Source organism: Phycodurus eques, chromosome 9 (genome assembly GCF_024500275.1).
Source record: "Phycodurus eques isolate BA_2022a chromosome 9, UOR_Pequ_1.1, whole genome shotgun sequence".
In the NCBI taxonomy this organism is placed as follows: Eukaryota; Metazoa; Chordata; class Actinopteri; order Syngnathiformes; family Syngnathidae; genus Phycodurus; species Phycodurus eques.
In genome coordinates, this window is record NC_084533.1 from 19,432,304 (window position 1) to 19,451,401 (window position 19,098).

At 38.4% G+C, this 19,098-nt stretch overlaps 1 protein-coding gene across 1 annotated transcript; it reads right to left on the minus strand.

The window, feature by feature from the left end:
• Window positions 1-1,516: 1,516 nt before the first annotated feature.
• Window positions 1,517-17,256, minus strand: snx25 (sorting nexin 25). Its single transcript, XM_061686163.1, has 22 exons — window positions 17,092-17,256; window positions 16,128-16,824; window positions 14,750-14,834; window positions 11,169-11,385; window positions 10,523-10,695; window positions 8,056-8,242; window positions 7,284-7,354; window positions 6,540-6,730; window positions 6,299-6,430; window positions 6,047-6,196; window positions 5,830-5,955; window positions 5,558-5,722; window positions 5,228-5,359; window positions 4,738-4,878; window positions 4,499-4,612; window positions 4,164-4,241; window positions 3,789-3,872; window positions 3,599-3,716; window positions 3,342-3,408; window positions 3,056-3,237; window positions 2,825-2,925; window positions 1,517-2,738 (listed from the first exon to the last, which is right to left on the minus strand). The coding sequence occupies exons 2-22, from the start codon at window positions 16,470-16,472 to the stop codon at window positions 2,673-2,675; spliced, it is 2,925 nt and encodes a 974-aa protein (XP_061542147.1). The 5' UTR covers window positions 16,473-16,824; window positions 17,092-17,256; the 3' UTR covers window positions 1,517-2,672.
• Window positions 17,257-19,098: the final 1,842 nt, after the last annotated feature.

A 19,098-nucleotide genomic window follows, 5' to 3' on the forward strand; every position in this document is an offset into this window, starting at 1 on the left:
ATGTGGTCAGACCAGACCATCGCGTTGACACCCCCCAGCACAGTGAGCGATTGCAAAAGTGGATGCCCAGCATTGTAAGAATCTGGTTTCAAAATATAAAAAAAAAAAATGACCAGGAAGCACGCTAGCAAGTGATTTCTGTCAAACAAATCACAATTTTAAAAAGGATAGGGGGAAAACTTTTGGTCCAGTTCCAATTAACTATAGTAAAGCACAATGATGCCCAGCCATGCGAATACCCTCACTGTCTCTTTAATTTCCGTTGTCAGGCAACCACAATACAGGCATAATTACCGAGCAGGAGTGCGCTATGGTGAGCTACAAACGGCGTTAGACTGCCCTAGCAGCGAGCGCAGTTATTTATCTTTGTGGCACGAACGATCAATGAAGACAGCGGTGGTTTACAAGCTAATATAATACCAACCCGATAGCTTGGGTTTTGCTAGCCTTTTGGCTTCATAATCACAAGAAAAGAGTCAAGACGAACATTAAACTAATCAGGCTAACTAATATTTGACATACAAACTATTGTTGGGGTATTAACGTTTACGCTGTGAAGACAATTTCAACATAAGTTCGTGAAATGTAACGTTACCTACCCACTCGGTGAATGTTTGGTACTTCGCAACTGTTCAGTGGCGCCTTATGTGTCTTGAATACTATCCGATATCATCAATGTAGATTCCGGCGGAACATGTCAAAATAAGTAGACAGTCTGGGAAGTATGGCCGCAAAATGTCATTCGCGCCTTTTAGCAATTTAAGGACCAGCAAAACATGATTTGGACATTTTTAATATAAAGATCTATACTGATTAAGCCGCAAATATGGGGGGAATACGCCCGAATATTATACTGCGGTTCCTGGCCCCACACCACTCGTTATGAATCCCGTGGGTTGCGGGTAGCTGGAGCCGACACCATGATGGACTGGTCGTCACTCGCCAGTCAATCACAGGGAGATTGTCTATGAATATGTTTTTCCACTCGTACCAGGGCACTCCGTATAATCGCGGAACGCACACGTATAGAAAAAAAATTACTATTTCACGGTTAGCTTTTATTTCGAAAGCACCATGGTCTACTTCCTACACATTGACACAAGCTTCTTTTGACAGAATCCAAATCTGCTGGGTGGGTGGCAATGCGTGTTACTGTGATACTGCTGAGGCCAAAATCTGCCGAGAGGGGTCGACGCAAACTTTCAACCTTTCTTCCACACTATAAAAATGTAAAAAAATATTTTAAAGTGCCTGTTTGTAAAATTACACGCTTTACAAACCACGTCGTGGAGAATATGTTGGCGGTATATAGGAAATGCTATTTATCCAAGATAAGATATTTAAATGGATACTTCAGTACATCTGGACCAGAGCTCAATGTTACTGCTATTCACCTTGGATCAGTGGTTTGATAATTGAAAGCACAATAATTAGTATGGTCAAGTCGAAGATCTCAAAATTTTAAATAACATTTTTAAGGGGAAAAGAAATACCACAAGTTTTCTTTTTCAATTTATTGCTTATATAAATGTTCTCTAAACAATTTTGGGTAAAAATAAAATCTATCAATAATTATAAATAAAATAATCACAATGACTTTTACATAGCATATTGCACAATTATAAGCCTTAACAAGAATCACAGAACACAAGTGTTGCTCAGATTTTGTGTAGCAGGTATGTTCAAAGGTTGAATTCATACATTTGTCACCTTAGAATGGCAACAAGCAACCTGAACCTCATGTCTTTGCTGCATTTAATCAAGGTCTACATATCAATTTGAACATGACTCAACAAACAAGTCTTTTACTTTCACAACTTGTTTCTTCTGTCTCATCTTTAGATCAGAGTGATTCGTCAAGAAAAGATCTTAGCTGGTTTTAAAAAGAGACCTTGTGTTTGCTGCTAATAAAGGAGAAGTGGGTCTCACAGTGTCAAAATGTGAATTCACACAGTGTTCTTGAGGGACTGTCAGCCTTTTGGAACAAATGTGAACTGTGTAGTTAGTCTCATTTGGGTGAAAATCTAAATCTGTGGAGTTCCAATTTGTAGCAGAATAAACATCAGTGCCTTTCTATCGCTTGCCAGTCCAAGACTTTCTCATTTCACAGCCAAATTTTACAAGTCGAATGAGCCTAATGCCCAACACAACTGCTTTGTGTCAGTATATCTTGGTAGGTAATGATTGGTTAACTTCAGAAAGGCTAAGTCTGTGCCAACATAGCACATTTTCCCTCAGTGTACCATTTTTTTATACAACCACTCAAAAAGCATATTGTAGAAAAACACAAACTTCTTCATTATTATGCCAGTTTTGTCACTCTCACTAGCAATGAAATAACACTTTTGATCTTGTTCCCATCACACTCAACTAATCTTCAAGGCTTATTGTGTGCTCTGGAGATGCTACCACCTGTGCAAAGACCTGTAAAATACAAGAAGTGGACTCTAACATTGACCTCATTCATGTTGCCAAAGGATCACAACATCCTCCTCCCAGGCAACAGTAGAAAGCATCTTAAAGTTGCCATTATGATAGACGAGAAAACAAACAGATGAATAAACTGTGAATGCTTGAAAGCTGTCACCGAAACAATATCCAAACTGTTTGTTTTTTTTCCAACTCTGGGTATCCTTTCATCCCCATCATTGGCAGTACTTTCTGCAACAAGTTCATATGCTGTCAACTTCTACTCTGAGTTCAGGACACACTTCCTTAAGTAACATTTCCATCAGAACCTGAAAAAAAATAATAAATAAAAGACAAAAGGGTTACGCTTGCACAGACAAAAAACTTGCAATACTAACAAAACTAGTGTTCTTACATAGAGAAGATGTTTGTTGGCACTAGCTTCCTGCAGGGCATTGAAAACCTTAATGACGCCATAACGGGCATTCTGTTGGCCCACTAGGTTTGCTAATGCATCTGACAAACAAAAAGAAAGATTGGGAAAAGTTATCAGTCAGTATGAATCTTGCATCCAGGTTTCAAACTTAAATCAACTTAGCTAATTTTCTCTTTTTGATATAATGTACAAACACATTTTATTTGCCACCTGGAATATTGTCAAGTAGTTTTTGTTGAGCTCGTTCCTTGGTTTCAGTGCGTTCAGCATCAGTTCGGACATTGACATGTGGTGCCAGAATTCCGTTGGGCCAGAAAGTGTCCTTGAAGACATTGATGTAACAGACCAACATTTGTTCAGAGAAGATCCAGTTCACAGTGTCCCTGATCTGTCTAGAATAGGGGAGGACAAAACGTTAAAGTACATATTCACAATAATGTTTTAATCTATTTATTGTTTGTTAAGCATATCAGTTTTACTTTTTACTTGTACTCACTTGTTGATAGTTCGTCCAAATGTCACCTGGACTAGTGCAATAAGAGTTTTCCTCACCCATTTAAACACTGAGTAGATGGACAGAAATACATGCATTTGAATAAACATTCATGAAAGGTGATCAGACGCATACAGAATTCATTTTTCCTTCTGAAATAGACATCTAGAGCAAAAGCAAGTCTGACATCAAGACAATCTTCAAATCAACAAAGTGTGATTCAAGTGACAAGAGGTGATGGCACAATGTGATGCACTCACTTCCTCGGAGTTCAAATATCTCGCCAATGAGCATAAAGCAAGGTTCAGCTAGGGCGTCTCTCCTCCCGTCTGTCTCATCACCGTAATCTGACAAGTCGCTGTCGTCGTCTGCCTCCTCCTGTAAGTAACAATGACAAGACGTGGCACTCGCAGTCCAAATTACAGCCAGAAGTCCTCCATGAGTTGGTACCTCAGTATGAGAAAAGAAATCCCCAGGAAGTTTCTCCAAGAAGGAGGCCAGAGAGAAAGAAGACTTCTTCTGAATGGACATCACCTTCAAACATCAGATAGTAGCATGACATGAAGATAGATGAAGAAGCTAATGTATTGCTTATGTCATTCAACACCAAATGAATTCATTTTATATTAAACCTAAATAACAGCCGGGTGACCCTTGATGGCACCCATTCATTCAGTCTGTTTTGACATCACTAAGAGAATATAAAAAAACATAGAGCAATTAAGTTAACTTAAAAATTTGGTGTTAGCTAGAAACCACAAAAATGACAAAACCGATTACGTGTTGTTGGTTCTTTGAAATAAGAGTATGAGAATAATTGGTTACCTTTAGGTGTTCTGGAGACGGGCTGAGGAACGCGTAGAGAGCCTCTGACTGACACAATCGCTCATCTGTCAGCAGACGCTGCAAACGTAGCAAATTTTATAAATTGCTGATATGGTCAGTATCACTGTGGCCACTGAGCGACCCTGAACCAAACAAGCTCAATTGAAAGTGTTAAGACAACAAGAGAAATAAAAAAACTACTAAAATGTGTTAAAAAATGTACATGTAGAAAAAGGAAATACTTAAATCAGACTATTTAATCAAATATATGCTGTGGAACATTCTAAATGTTGGTGTAAGTGTAACAATACATTATTTACAGTTTTCATGTTTACCTGTAGAAAGGTATTAAGCTGGGTTTTACTCTTGTCCAAGAACCTTTGGTCAATGGATTTGAAAGGCAGTTTGCTGAGGGATGGTAACTGGAATTTCTTCAATGATGGAAAACACTGAGAGAACAAGACTTAAATTACTATTCGCAAAGATATTATACGTCACATTACTACCACAAGTAATGTACATCACAATATATTTCCATGTGGTACTGGAATTAGTAGGTTTGATAATGTATTACCTCAGTCAGTTTGCGGTGCAACATATGGAATTCAGTTAGTTTTCTTTGGACGCTCCAGCGACTGTTAATGGTCTCCTCACCTTCCAACAGGTTGACACACACACTGTAACAAGCTACAGTCTCCCCGCCTTCCTCTGTAGCCTGAGACAGATAGACATTCTTTAGGGCTACAATTGTTTTTACCTTTTTCAAATTCCTAAAAATGTTACTATTTTCCACAAAACCTTGTAGTATGCAGTGCCCCATGAGATAATACCAGATTAAAAGGCACTCTCTTTTGTCAACGCTTGGATTTGAAGAGAATGGCTGTTGGATTGTGTTGTTTTGCAGGAAAAAAGTATTTGAAATATTTGTCACAAAGTCAGTCAAGAGATTGTAAGACCTAATCTTCTCGAAAAAAAAAAAAAAAAATTCATAAAAGAATGATGTTGGAAATCAGTTGGCTAATTATGTGCAGGTCGAGTCCTCTATTGCATCTGAATGAAATTACTTCAGCAGTAGTAATGGTAGCCCTCCAGTGACCCAGGTTTTCACACCACCAGTCAGTCCTAATGATATGTTGCTGAAGTTCACTGTGCTCTCTCTCCATGGCTCCTATTTCTTCTTTTAGTTTGCTCACAATCTAGAAAAACAGATGCAGTTTAGCCAGCATGCCAAACTAGAGTACATGTAAATTAATCCATTCATAATTTGCAGATGGCAAGATTTGTGCAGACTATGTCCATCTATTGGTTGAATGTAATCCACATTCTCGCATCGTTCAAGAGGTTGATCGTTAGTTCTAATAGTACTACCTAACCATTTATTGGTATTTCCTTACCCTTTTATCTGGTTTGGGTGCATTCTGAATCGATCCCAGGGCTTGTCTCTTGTACTCCAATTTGTCATACAGCTGGCGAAGTTTAGTTGCAGCGTAGCTAGCCTGTTCATTGATTCCTTTACTGCCCTCGTCACACACCTCATCTCCAGCATCTAGACCCCGACACTACACCACAACACAGAAGAATTTCATAAGACATAAAACTTCAGTTACATACGACCAGGAGGAATTTAAACACCAAAGCATGGGCCAATATTGTGCATGTGTCTAACCCCTTCTTCCTTCTCCTCAGGACTACAATGTGATTGGCTGTGCTGCTCTTCTCGTCTGATAAGCCTTTCATAGAGATCCGAAACCAGGAAGGAAGGGTAGTAACGCTCCCTCATAGTCTCAGCCACCTAGAAAATGACAAAGACAAAACTGATATAACAGAATATCTTGACATTGCTGGGCTTTTTCGCTCATAGTTGTGATGAGTGGAAATTTGACCTGTTCCTGTAATCTCACGAAGACTTGAGTTCCTCTGTTTCCCACTAAACTTTGTTGGATCTCTTTCAACAAAAACCTCTCCACTGGAATCTCTCTGCTTTCGACAAAGAACTTCTGGTAGATTTCCCCAACAATTTGGGGCACCTCATTCTGTTAATATGAATAAGAAATGAAACACCCACATACTGTACACTTTACTGTATTCAAACTTTGGCTGAGTTAGTATACTGAATATCTTGTCCAGTGTGTCACCTTGTTGGCAGTTTTCAGTGTTTCCACCAATTCCCAGAAGCTTATCAGAGCTCTCTTATCAACTCTCTCCATGTAATCTCTGAAATGTTCCCTGTAACCTGGATTGCATATGATGTCATCAAACAAGAGAATCTGAATATGTAAAAAAAAAAAGACAGATATAAGACAAATGGGGTTCGGTTTAATCACAAGCAACTTCACCAACGTAATATTAATTCAGACTTTAAATAAAAAATAGTACCCTCTGACTTAGAGGCTCATCCGTGTCATCAGTTCCTCCATCTTCATTACTCTCATAGTTTGGTCCACCAAGCAGACGGATACGTTTCTCACATTGTTTCTTAGCAACAGTCAGCTGATTGATATATCGTTTCATATCCCTGGCCCTTAGCAGGTCTGCCTTCATGGCTGCTGATTCTTTGCCTTTACGCTCTGTGTGAGAGATACAGACATATGGAACAAAATTACTTAGTGTTCAAAAGAGCACGCTAAATAGTTCACACAAAAACAAAATTGCTAATAGAACTTCAATTAAGTACTGATTACTTCAGTAATAGATCTAAAATTTACAAGACCCTCACGTCTTACACTGATGCGTAATCTTTTGTCAGCAAGTCATATTTTAGTGGTTAATGTGGTATTGAAGGCTGTATAATACATTTGAAAAGAATATTAAACTACGGAAACTGAATCAAGTGAAACCCAAGAACAGCTAGAGGCTTTAGAGCCCTGAGCTCTGAAAAAATGCACTGCAGAACAACTGATTTTTATAGTATTCAGATGCCCCAAATTGGAAGGGATACTTTTTGTCAACCTATTAACAAAAGCTAAATATTACCTCCTTGATGAAGCTAACACTTAATATTAAGTACCAAATTTAGTACAGCTGAAGATTAAAAATGACAGCACAAAAACAAAAGTAAGCCAATAGGTCTGACTGAAATTTTAAATAAAATAAATAATCTTGAGAAACAATAAATAGTACCTTTCTGTTTTTTGAGCTGAGGCAGGCTGCTTATGGTAGTGGCATGAATAATTTCTACCACTATCTGATACCTGCAGGAAGGAAAAAAGATAGGCTGTCTAGTACATAAAGGGGTGTCTTGGGATGCAGGGATTAATACAGTAGGACCCCCGCTATTTATGAGGTAAAGGGACCGGGCTGTACCATGTATAGCGAAAATCCGGGAATGAGTGACACCCATTATAATTGCAAAAAAAGTATTGAATAGGCAGGGATAAACTACCAGTAAGCGTTTTTGGGGTTGCACCAAAAAAGTAGAGAGACAAAAAAAAAAGTTTTTTTGAAAAAATTGAAAAAAGAAATAGTGAATCTATTCATATTTTAGCAACAGGATGTGGTTAATGTGGTATTGAAGGCTGTATAATACATGCGGGGGTCCACTGTACAACAAATATTCGATGCACAATCATTCTGTAACTTTGGAAACATACTGTAATGAGAAAGCAATTGGTATAGGAGTAATAAGTCTGGCGGTAGCAAATATCCTTAATGACACGAAATTGCAGTATGACTTTTTTTTATACGCTGAGGTGTTTCATATTGCCTCGGAGGCACTGACTGCTCCCATGGAAACCTCAGCCCACAGCAGCAAAATGATGAGCTGTTAACGCGATTTGCTAAACATGTTGTGTTACACTACACTCAGTATAGAAGGACAGCAGGCGCACATCTTTCACAGTGTCCTACCAATTGATCTATTGTGCTTGTGGTGTGCATTATTTCAGTGTCATGCCTGAGTTGTTTGAGGAAAATGACATCTGTGGAAGTTGATATCAGTTTGATGAAGTCCTCATAAGAGGCAGCGTAGGTGTAAGCTTTCTTCTGCTGCTCAGCCTGCTGCTCCCGCTGCTCCATTTGAGACAGCAGCATTCTGTTTATGGAGTCAGGGTCGCTAAGAACTTCCACCAAAGGCTTCAACACTGCAGTACACGGAGGTGCACACATGGACAAAAAGAAAGGGGAGAAAAGAACAAAAAAAAGCTTCAGTTGACATATATACAAATGTTGCAATATGACGTCTCAGGTGGCGTTATCTTGTAACAACAAATCTCCAATACAAGTTCGGAACAAAAATATGAGACAATACTTTTGGTTATTGCACTAGTTTACTTCTTAATGCTGCAGATGAAAAGATTCCGTGTGCTTTACAAAATGTGACAATAGTTTGCATTGGTTATAAAAAAAACATAAAATACTAAAAATTCTCATAAAATTTTAAGCAGTGGCGGTTCTAGGGTAGGGCCAGGGACGAAATGACATTTACAAAACAATTTGCAGACTGCACCCGTCGTCATTGAAGGATGGATCCTGCCACCCTGAAAATACCCTTGGACCTCATCTGGCCACCCCGCTAAAAACAGGCTACAACCGCACTGATTTCAAGGTTTTGTGATGTTAAAAATTAAAACAAGATACATTTATGGACTTTTCACACAATGTATCATTCCATATCCAATTAAAAATCTCTCAAGGTGAGCTAGCAGGAGATGCGCTCACAAACTTGACATATCAAGAACACATTTGATTAAACAAATACTGCCAGCAGGTCAAGATGGGCCATACCAAGGCAGGGATCTCGTTTGGTGTGCGTCCCACGTCTGAGACGCACAAAATTTAGCAGGAAGACATAAAGTACGATCAATCTGGGTCTTATGACGCAGAGAATTATTTAATTTTTTTGACCAGACAGGACTCTACAGTGAGACTTATTTGGTTGCATATGTGCCCTAATTTTTGAATGGTGCAGCAAATAAATAAAAAAGGTGCATACAGGTGCCTAGTCATTTGAGGAAGAAAAAAACATTTCCGCGACTTGAAAGCGGACACACGATGGGTTTCATCATCGTGATCTCTAAACCAATCAGAGATAGTGAAGCGCAGGGACCCGCCGTCTGATTGGCCATGTGGCGTGTGTTTGAAATGCGGGCACTTTTGTAGACGAAACAAAGTTTTCTGACGGCAACCCGGGAGCTGCACTTTTAATGGAATTAGTTCCAAAGCTTAACACCGCCGTGAGGATGTGGGAAGATTTTTTATTCAAGCCAGATGAACGTGGCCATCCCGATAACACCAACGAGCTGGTATGTTGAATTTATACGTCGTCGCAACAAAGACAGCACAACTTAAAACCTCAAGGTGACTAAATCCATTGTAAACACAACGATCCCACCCAATTAAAAAAAAAAAAACAGTGGGACATTTCCCGTCAGCTTGCAATTATGGAACCCTTTGCCCAACAATGCAAATACAAACGTGAATATGGTGCTCGAGATGAGATGTAGCCATTGAACATGTTGCCAAACCAGCGTTTAAAGAAAGGCTGCAGACTTTTAAAAAGTAGAACAAATCTTGAATAAAAACAGGTTGCTTTGATCGACTTGTGTTGGCACTTTTTCTTAACCAACTGGAAACTTGGTTGGCAGTATATTGCCTGTTTAGGCATTAATGACTCTTTATACCTCTGTGTCAAATTTTTATATTTGTTGAAGTGCAATTTTTTATGAACAGAGCCTGAGTCTGTTTTATTTATATTTTATACATTACAATGTCAATGTTTTATTATTTTTAGGATTAGAATTAAAAGTGAATTGCTACGAAAAACCATGTACTGTAATTATTATGCTCTACTATCATTATATCAGTGGGATAAAAAAAATATACTATCGTTTGTTGTGAAAATATATCGTCCTCAAAAATTTGATATTATGACAGGTCTTAACATAGAATATACAGAAAGAGAGAGAGAGAGCAAGAGAAATGGATAACACAAAAATATTGTACAAAAAGTATATATATATTTTTTAAGAGTAACAACTACGGTTACTACTACTAATAAAAATCTGTAATATAGCAGTACCGCGAAGCAATAACCGTGATAAAGCAGAGGATTACTGTATTTGTATTCCGTGAAGATAAATTGCAGGGACTCATTGTTCCCAGATTGGGACTCATTGTTTCCATGACATGTGCATCCCGAGACTCAGTCTCAAGTGTAAAATAATCTATGCTACAGAACTCATACCCCCCAAAAACTGAACTTATAAAAAATAAATACAATATATAAAATAAATATAATAATAATATTAAATAAATAATATAATATTAAATAGAAAGGTGCTATGCACACACTGCAACCACATTATTGTGTAAAAGTATTGATCTACAATCACACACATTGACGAATAAACAAGGTAAAATACCTTTAGTAGTGATGACTTCTGTGAGGCAGGAACGTAGCGTGTGAGACTTTGCATCCTTTTGCGGCAGCAGACATAGCAGCAGTATTCTGGCAACACAGCGGAGGAAGGCCAGCTCTGACTCTGGACTAACCAAACATGGATGGAGAGGAAACGGCCGAGCTCCCTCATCCAGTCTTTCCACACATTATAAATGACACACAACAAAGAGGGAACAGGACAGGTAATTTGTCATTTTAAGATTAACTGCTTCAAGCCCTGTTGATATTGACACAAAAAAACTGCATTGAAGTTTGTTGGACATTTAATTGTAAACTATTTACACAAAAAAGAGAAAGCAGATATTAAGTCTTGCCTGGCTTATCATGATAATGGACCAAGGTGATAAGTGAACGCTTCCATGTTTTGTGTGGGGTGAAAATGTGTGTATAAACAGAAAGTGAGTATAGAGTGTTAGCATAAACAGAATGGCCAGTGAGTCAGAGTGGAAAAATTAGGTGATGGTTACATCATTACATTACTACACCACACTGCAACACAACAAACTTTTTACTAGAAGTTTGCACTCTGCTGCATTCTTTCATGTTCTGCATGTTTTTGCTTTTTTGTTTGTTTGTTTGTTTTATTAACAATGGGTAGAAGTGTGTACCTTGCAGATGCAGCTTTGAGGCCAGTGAAGTGTGCATGTAAAATTCGGATGGTGTCATAACACACCACGTTAACAAGATCTATATCAGCAAGTCGACATCTCAACTGCCCAATCATCTGCCACCAGTCCTCTGACAGCATGGAGTACAATTGGCCCTCATCGCGACTCAAAGGAATGTACCAGGACAGAATGTAGTCTCTGTAGGCATAGTCCAACACTGTGGGGAGACCAAATATCTTAATTGAATATATTTTGTGGTCGAAGACATACACTTTAGCACAGCTGGGAACAGAAAATATCACAAGAAACTCCATCATTTGGGTGGCAAAGCTAAAAATATAGTCACATTACTGTATATACAAGTTATACAAATGAGACATATTTAACAAGTGAATGCACATAGAGTGAGACATATTTAACAAGTGAATGCACATAGAGTTTCACTGTTTCACAGTCCATTACCCCTTCAAATAGCTGTCTCCCAACTATGTACACCCTCCTCCTGTGTATGTTTAAATAAAAAAAATTGTCAATTTTCATATTTGGATGAATATAATTTTAATTCTATTGACTGCTTAAGCCTGTAACTCAGGGATATCACGAAATTCTAAATTCCCTCCCTTTGCCAAGCCTTACCTGCCGCTGCCTTCACTTTCTGCATGTTTGTAAGTCTTTGTCTTAAGTAGTTTTTTTAGTAATTGAAAAGCATGCTCTGTTGGGTTAAGTTCAAGCCATGGAGTTGTCATTTAAGAATATTGTATTTATTTGCCTTCTAAAGTCTTACATTACTTTACAAAGTAACAGATGATGGAAGAAACTGTTTCTTGGGGAAGTAAAACTACTTCACAATATCAACAGAAGTCAGGAATATGCTACAGAAAGTAGGTCTATCATTATAAAAATCTAAAATCATGAGATACCTTCATGAATGTAAATACAGAGGGTTTACAACAATGTGCAAACCACTGCTAACATTTGAGGAAAGAATAGTCAGATTAGACTTCTTGAAAAAAGTAAAAGTGGCATTAGATTGCTGGAACAGATATTAAATGAATGCTGAATGATAAGCTGAGAGAAAGAAAGGAACATCATGCATGAGCCAAAGCATTCCACATTACATTTCAAACAAGGTGGAGGCAGAGATATGATAGTCATGTATGGCTGCTATTGGAAGGAGCTGAAAGGTGTTTGCTGATAATGTGACTGCTGACAGAAGAAACATGACGAACTGAGAGGTGTATGGGAATATACTCTCTGCTCACGTTCAGCCATCATAATGCTACAAAACTCTTCACATCACAGTGCAAATTTAGGCAGTCATTTAGTATAAAGGCGGCACGGTGGTCGACTGGTTAGAGCGTCAGCCTCACAGTTCTGAGGACCCGGGTTCAATCCCCGGCCCCGCCTGTGTGGAGTTTGCATGTTTTCCCCGTGCCTGCGTGGGTTTTCTCCGGGCACTCCGGTTTCCTCCCACATCCCAAAAACATGCATGAATTGGAGACTCTAAATTTCCCGTAGGCATGACTGTGTGTGCAAATGGTTGTTTGTTCCTTTGTGCCCTGCGATTGGCTGGCAACCAGTTGAGGGTGTACCCCGCCTCATGCCCGATGACAGCTAGGATAGGCTCCAGCACCCCCGCGACCCTAGTGAGGAGAAGCGGCTCAGAAAATGGATGGATGGATTTAGTATAAAATATTTTCATCAATGTTAAAATTGATGGTTATACATCTACACTTCAAATCATTCGTTTATTTCAAATCTATTGTTCTGGTGTATAAAGACAAAAGCTTAAAAACGAAGTCCATCCATCCATCAATTTTCCATACCACTTATCCTCACTGTCCTAATACTTCTGATACCCACTGCATCTCCCAGCTCCCCTTAACTACAGTACATGTTGTGTGCAGCAGCAGCAACAATAGTGTAGTGTAGACCCAGTGTAGTGTTCAACTAATAATCAACTACATATATTACCAATGCTATTTTGTTCTAAAAGCGCATGCAGCAGATTCAAAAACACATCCTCTGTGTAAATAAGGAAGGCACTGCTTCTTAGTTTCACGACTCATTTTGCCTGTGGGTTACACAACCCTAAGAGTTTTATAAAAAAAAAAAAAAAAAAAAAAGGGGAAAAAAAAGTGTCTGGTTGTGAGGATATGTAGGAACAAAGATTCATAAATCAGCAGTTTTTAAGAAGTTGAGGTTGTTGTCACATAGTTTACCACATTCTACAATTTCCCAGCGTAAAGTAATAGCTCATAGTGTAACACCAGACGGAGTCTAAAAGTAGCCGTAATACACAGTATTCCTTTAAAGTACTGTAATTTCTTGTGTATAATGCGCACCCCCAAAGTTGACCTCAACATTCTGGAAAACCCTTCAACCTATGTATAATGCATTTTTACAATGAATGATTTTGTTTCTACCCATATGATCAAAACATGAAGTATTATCTCTATTTTATTAGTTTTTCAAAAGAATTATTCTGAAGTTGAGCACTTTATTTGAACACACAATACTTTTTTTATTTACTTGCTCTTATTTTGAAATTCACAGCCCTGTTTATTTAGTAAATGAGAAAACACAGTTGTGCTCATTTGTTTGATTACCCAGGCAGAATTTGTAAGATGTGTACAATTCTTTAAAGAAAACAGGAAGGACCAGGTGAAACACATTTAATTTTATTTTAATGGGATTCAAATTAAACTGTCAAGCATTTCAGAAAAGCATGATCATTAAACAAAACCATAAAGAAATTAATGATGGTTGTTGTTCAGTCATCAGTTGTATTTATATTTAAAAAAATAAAATAAAAAAATAAAATAAAAAAATCCACAAATTCTGCCTGGATATGTAAACTTATGAGCAGAATTGTACATGTATGCAGTCATACGTACCCCTGTCATACTGGCATGAAAGTGTAGGCTACACCTTTTTCATAACCTCTAGGTGGCATACTAGAATGAAAGTATTCAACTTTTTCATAACCTCTTGGAGGCGTTGGCATATTGGAATGAAAGTGTACAGCTTTTTCATAACCTCTAGAGGGCGGCATACATTTATAAAATGTGAAAGTCTACCCATGTATAATGCACCCTATTGACTTTCGAAAAAGAATTTGGGGAAAAAAGTGCATTATACACGAGAAATTACAGTAATACTACCATCATTAGGGTGCAAAAAAAAAAAGAAAAATAGTATCGTCAAAAGAAAAGCAATGACATGATGATTCACTTAAATGGAATTAACTAGTGTGGCTGCGGGATGAATTAGAACAGAGAAGATTGCCAGCAATTACACTTGGCTGACGGGCTAATACACTAATGTAATATTAGAATTATTAGTTAAAACATAGAAATACAGAGAACTACAGCTCTAGATTTCATTTACAAAACAAACAAAGGGAGTATAAGGACTCGTGACTCCCAAAGAGAGAAACTTTGCTAGTACAGTATTTGGATGTTAGAGTGTCGATGATGATGTAACATCAAATAAATATTAATGCACAGGATCTATAACTTTAGTTTCATCCTGCGGATTGCCATAGGAAATAAGAAAGAAAAGCACAATTCAAAGCTTACCTTCTTTTAGGGCTTTGTCCAAATTGTGTGACACCACCACCCTCCGACTCTGGCTCGATTCTTGTACTGAGGCCAAAAATCGAGTCTGGAAAAAGTCAGCATCAGTTTATTCCCTTCAGTCAGTAACAGTGTAAAACAGAAAAATCAAAGTTGGGGGATACGTGCTAGAGCAAAAAATGTAGGCTAGAATTGACAGTTTGTCCTGTAAGCTCTACATTAAAAGAAAATGCATACAATATGTTAAAATGTTTTCTCCAGTAGCAACATAAGTGTTTAAACACAAGCGTGTACAAAAACAGCCACTGCTTTGCTGTCTATAAAATCCAGACAGCAGACATGATCACTGTCCTTAGAATGAATCAGCCAAATTGCACAAGCCTGTGTTCTTTGGCGATGAATGCACATGGTCCCTTTTCAAAAATGAATCTAATAGAAAAGCCTTTAGAAATGTACCGTGACCTCAGCGAAACCAATGCATTAGTTCAGTCCAGCCCCACAATGTCAAGCTGATGGAACACAACAATGTCTAACATCCATCGGCCATAACAATTAGGTACGGTTACATGAGACTTGTATAAAAAAAAAACAGCTTTTTCAATTAAAATATTGGTCAGTTTTGATTGGGCCTGTCACAAAGTTAATTAAACAATGCAGGTTATTTGTAGTGGTGTACAACGGCACTGCATCGTGGGTCTTAACATCTCATTTAACTAAGAGGGAGCAAAATATTAGACAAAACTTAGTCTAATGCTGTGCAGTTCTACTCCATTGCAAACTACAACACCAGAAATAAAGATAGTTAAATCAGCACATCAGTGATAAAAAAAAATAGGCTGATTTCTTTGACACAGTTTATATACAATAAGAACTCATTAGATCACAGTTTCCCAACCTGTTTTGGCAAGCCAATTTTACATTAGAAAAATCTCACGGCACATGACCACACAGAAATTATGAAGAGTACCGAAAAAAAGATTTCCTCACAAACTGACTTACTCTGTGTGGAATGTGGGCCTGTTTAATTGAACACAAAGCTGATGTGGTTGGAAAAAGCAATGACTTCTTCTTTTGTATGAATGGCAACAGGTTTATTATCTTCAGGTTTATTAGTATCTTCTGCCCTCTAATAGAAGACCATTTAATGGTTCTCCCTGTCACTATACATCGTTGCCATAGATAGATTAACAAATATATATTTGTAAATCATAATATTTTTGGGACAAATTAAGTACAATTTAATAATTTTTCCTCAAGGGACACGTGTGCCACTGCACCCTGGTTGGGAATAACTGCTTTTTATTGTGCAAAGGTACTGAATGCTGTGGCTGGTGGAAGTAGAGAATCTGTGTCTTAGTTTAAGGAGGTAGCAGCATCTTACCATGAGCTTGTTGAAGAATTCCAGCTGTTGGACTGAATGCCTATTGTGTCTGTCAAAGCAGCTGACTTTCAGAGGACTTTTCCTCACAAGCAGAACAAAGCTCCCAGCCAGGAAACACAGTAGGGCGAATGACACATAGATGAAGAGCTTCAAGAAGAAAGATGTAAGGGACAGGCCTCCCCATGACAGCTGGAACACTACTGCTGCCACCACACCCAGAAAGAAAGCTGGGAGAAAACGGAAAGAGGAGCTAAGAGAAGAGTTAGAGCTGGCAAACATGGGCCCCTCTCCTGCACCGATGCAACCTCCAATCTGTTTTGTTGTAGTAGATGAGGGGGTGGGCATACTGCGACCCCACCATCCATATATGTGCCACTGCTGGTTGAGCAGAAGGGTTGATTCCCTTGTCCAAGTGTCGAGTCAGAGAGGTAGGTATACTCTTCTTTCCCCTCAACTACAACACAGTGTTCAAGAAGCGGCATCTCCTGAACGACCCTACTCCGCTGTGTCGCCCCCCTCTCCTCCTAACATCGGCCCGGCGGCTAGAGCCACAGCCACGCTGCACAGTCACTTGAGTCATCCACAGTATGGTCCCTCTAGGAAGCACCACGGTTGACCTTGAGTGATCGACAGTGGCTCACGTCTTGTAGAAAGATACCCGGCGGAATGAGATGAATGGAGCCACAAGCACCGTCACCTTGGAAACAAATGGCAGAGGTAGCTTAGTGGCTGTGCTAACCCGGAGAGCGAAAGGCTAATACACGATGTTAACTGTTGTTGACTATGACCAACATGGCACAAATATTCCTTTAATAAATCGCAAACACATTCACGAGTTAGCCAAGAAGCTAACTGCAACTACAATACTAGCCAGGTAGCCTCCTCTTTTTAATAAGCAACACCAGCTAACATTAGCTATTTTAATATCCTTTCAAATGAGTGGTCGACAACATTGCATCCTTACCTTCCTCCTCAAATAATAATTAGTCGGGCGAATGCAATTACATTTTAAATTTTAAAAAAGGAGCTTTGGTCCAGCGAAAAATCGTCTGCGACAGTTGGTTAAAAACAAGCTGTAATTTCTCATCGAGCTCCAGTTGAACAACAATCTGTCTGAACGCGATACAGCGTCAGCCACAGCCAATCAGCTGTGGTGTTATTGCCAGATGGTGTGTCTGTTATATTAATCAGCACACTCCGAGGGGACGGGACAGCTTGCAGTAATGGCATAGTAGATGTGCTCAGCGGAAAAAAAACTGTAAAGAAAAAGCGATTAAAATAATCAAGTGCACACAAATGTAAACGCTTGTAATGGCTCTAAAATGGGTAAGGAAGTGTCCTACTGAAATAAATATGACACAAACTAATAAAAAGTCTCATACGAGGTGGTTGGGGATCGTGGGGATTTAGTTTAATTAGTTCAGTCTATTTTTCTATTTTTAAAAAAAAGTCATATCCCCGTCGTCATAAGATTCCATCTACAACAGCAAATAAGCAGCACTAGAAAATAGTGCCTGTACGGTCCATTAAGGGGTAAACAATGTATCCAATATTGTGGGAGAAAAATAAGGTCAGAACAACTGTTATAACCTTGTTTTTTTTAAACTTTAATTTTAATTTAAAGTTAAATCATATGCTGAGTGTTTTTTATTTTTTATTTTTTGGGGGGGCGCTGTAATTTGCATTGCGAGTCTATTTCAATCCAGTAGATGGCGGTAATGCTCCACTTTTTGTACACAGTCATAAGTACAGTACTTGTCTGTCCAGATAATACATGACAAAATCTGCTGCAAGTCTCACATAAAATACATCTGCACTAAAATATCTAGAAGTATCTTAGTAATGGTCAAAGTCAGACACTTTTTAGACTTTTACAAGTCACTCTACACTATTTTCTTACCTAAATGACTACATCCACTCTTCATACTGCAAAAAAGAGCCATTAGAGTCGTCCATAAGGTAGGTTATCACACACATTAATAGACTTATCAGCTATTTTTTAAGTAAAAAACTAACAAAAAACTAATGATATTGTGGAATTTCAAACAGCACTTCTTTACAAATCATTACCAAACAGTTTACAGAAAATGTTTCAAGAAAGAGAAGGGAAATATATATTAAGAGATATACTTTAATGTGATGTTTTTTTTTCTTTTTGGTATAACTATTTGTCTGTGGCATTATCTAAAGTAGAAGTAATATACGCTGTTACATTAAAATAAATTTGTTTGTTTTTGTCTCTGTCTGTTTTTGCTCCAGTGCTTTCCCCACTTTTTATGCTTAAAGTCTAATCATCTAAATGATTTTTACAATATAACACTGCCTGTATTCTCCTGTGTCCTTGTGTTTAATGTGACTCGTGGTTTTAATCGCTTTTAACAAGCGTGAATGTGTACCAGCCCTGAGAGGTTTGACGCCTCAGCTTTCACTGATAATGCTGTATCTTTTCCATCAGCCAGTGCATCTGTGAACACCTCTGCAGTCCCTCCGTTTGCGTAAGAACACCAACGAGGTGCTCCTTCACGCTGTTGAGGGCTGGGTGGGCATATCACTGTCACCTTCAATGTCTAATTATTTTGCAGATGTACAGATTCCAATTACTGCTAATCCAAGACCCATTTGATTAATATTCCTGCAGCCTTCCCTGATGAAAGGATGTTCGTAGCTGGAGGTTTAGAAGACAAGACCTCAGGCAAAGTTTTTGACCTTACCTTCACCAGTATAACAGGCAATGGTAAAATCCTCCAGGTTGTTCAGAAATTGTAAGAATGACCTGAACTCTTCAAAGACGATTCCCTACATAGAGATAAACTTGAACGTTGTGAAATGCAAATCGTCAAATTATAAGTGCCACATAAAGCAGACAGCTGGAAGTGTCAACAAAGGGCAACGTTCCAGTTCACACAAAACGTAATCTTCTTCTTTTCATCCCAAAGGCAAATCCTTTAGTGTGAATGTGACCTTGAAGCCA

What these genes read in the sequence shown, in the direction of transcription:
- snx25 (XM_061686163.1), bottom strand. Translation starts at nt 16,472, where the DNA reads ATGCCCACCCCCTCATCTACTACAACAAAACAGATTGGAGGTTGCATC. An exon ending in CACCCAAACCAGATAAAAGG is followed by an intron (nt 5,360 to 5,557) that starts GTAAGGAAATAC and finishes CTGTTTTTCTAG; the next exon opens with ATTGTGAGCAAACTAAAAGA. An exon ending in ATTTCTTTTCTCATACTGAG is followed by an intron (nt 3,717 to 3,788) that starts GTACCAACTCAT and finishes TGTTACTTACAG; the next exon opens with GAGGAGGCAGACGACGACAG.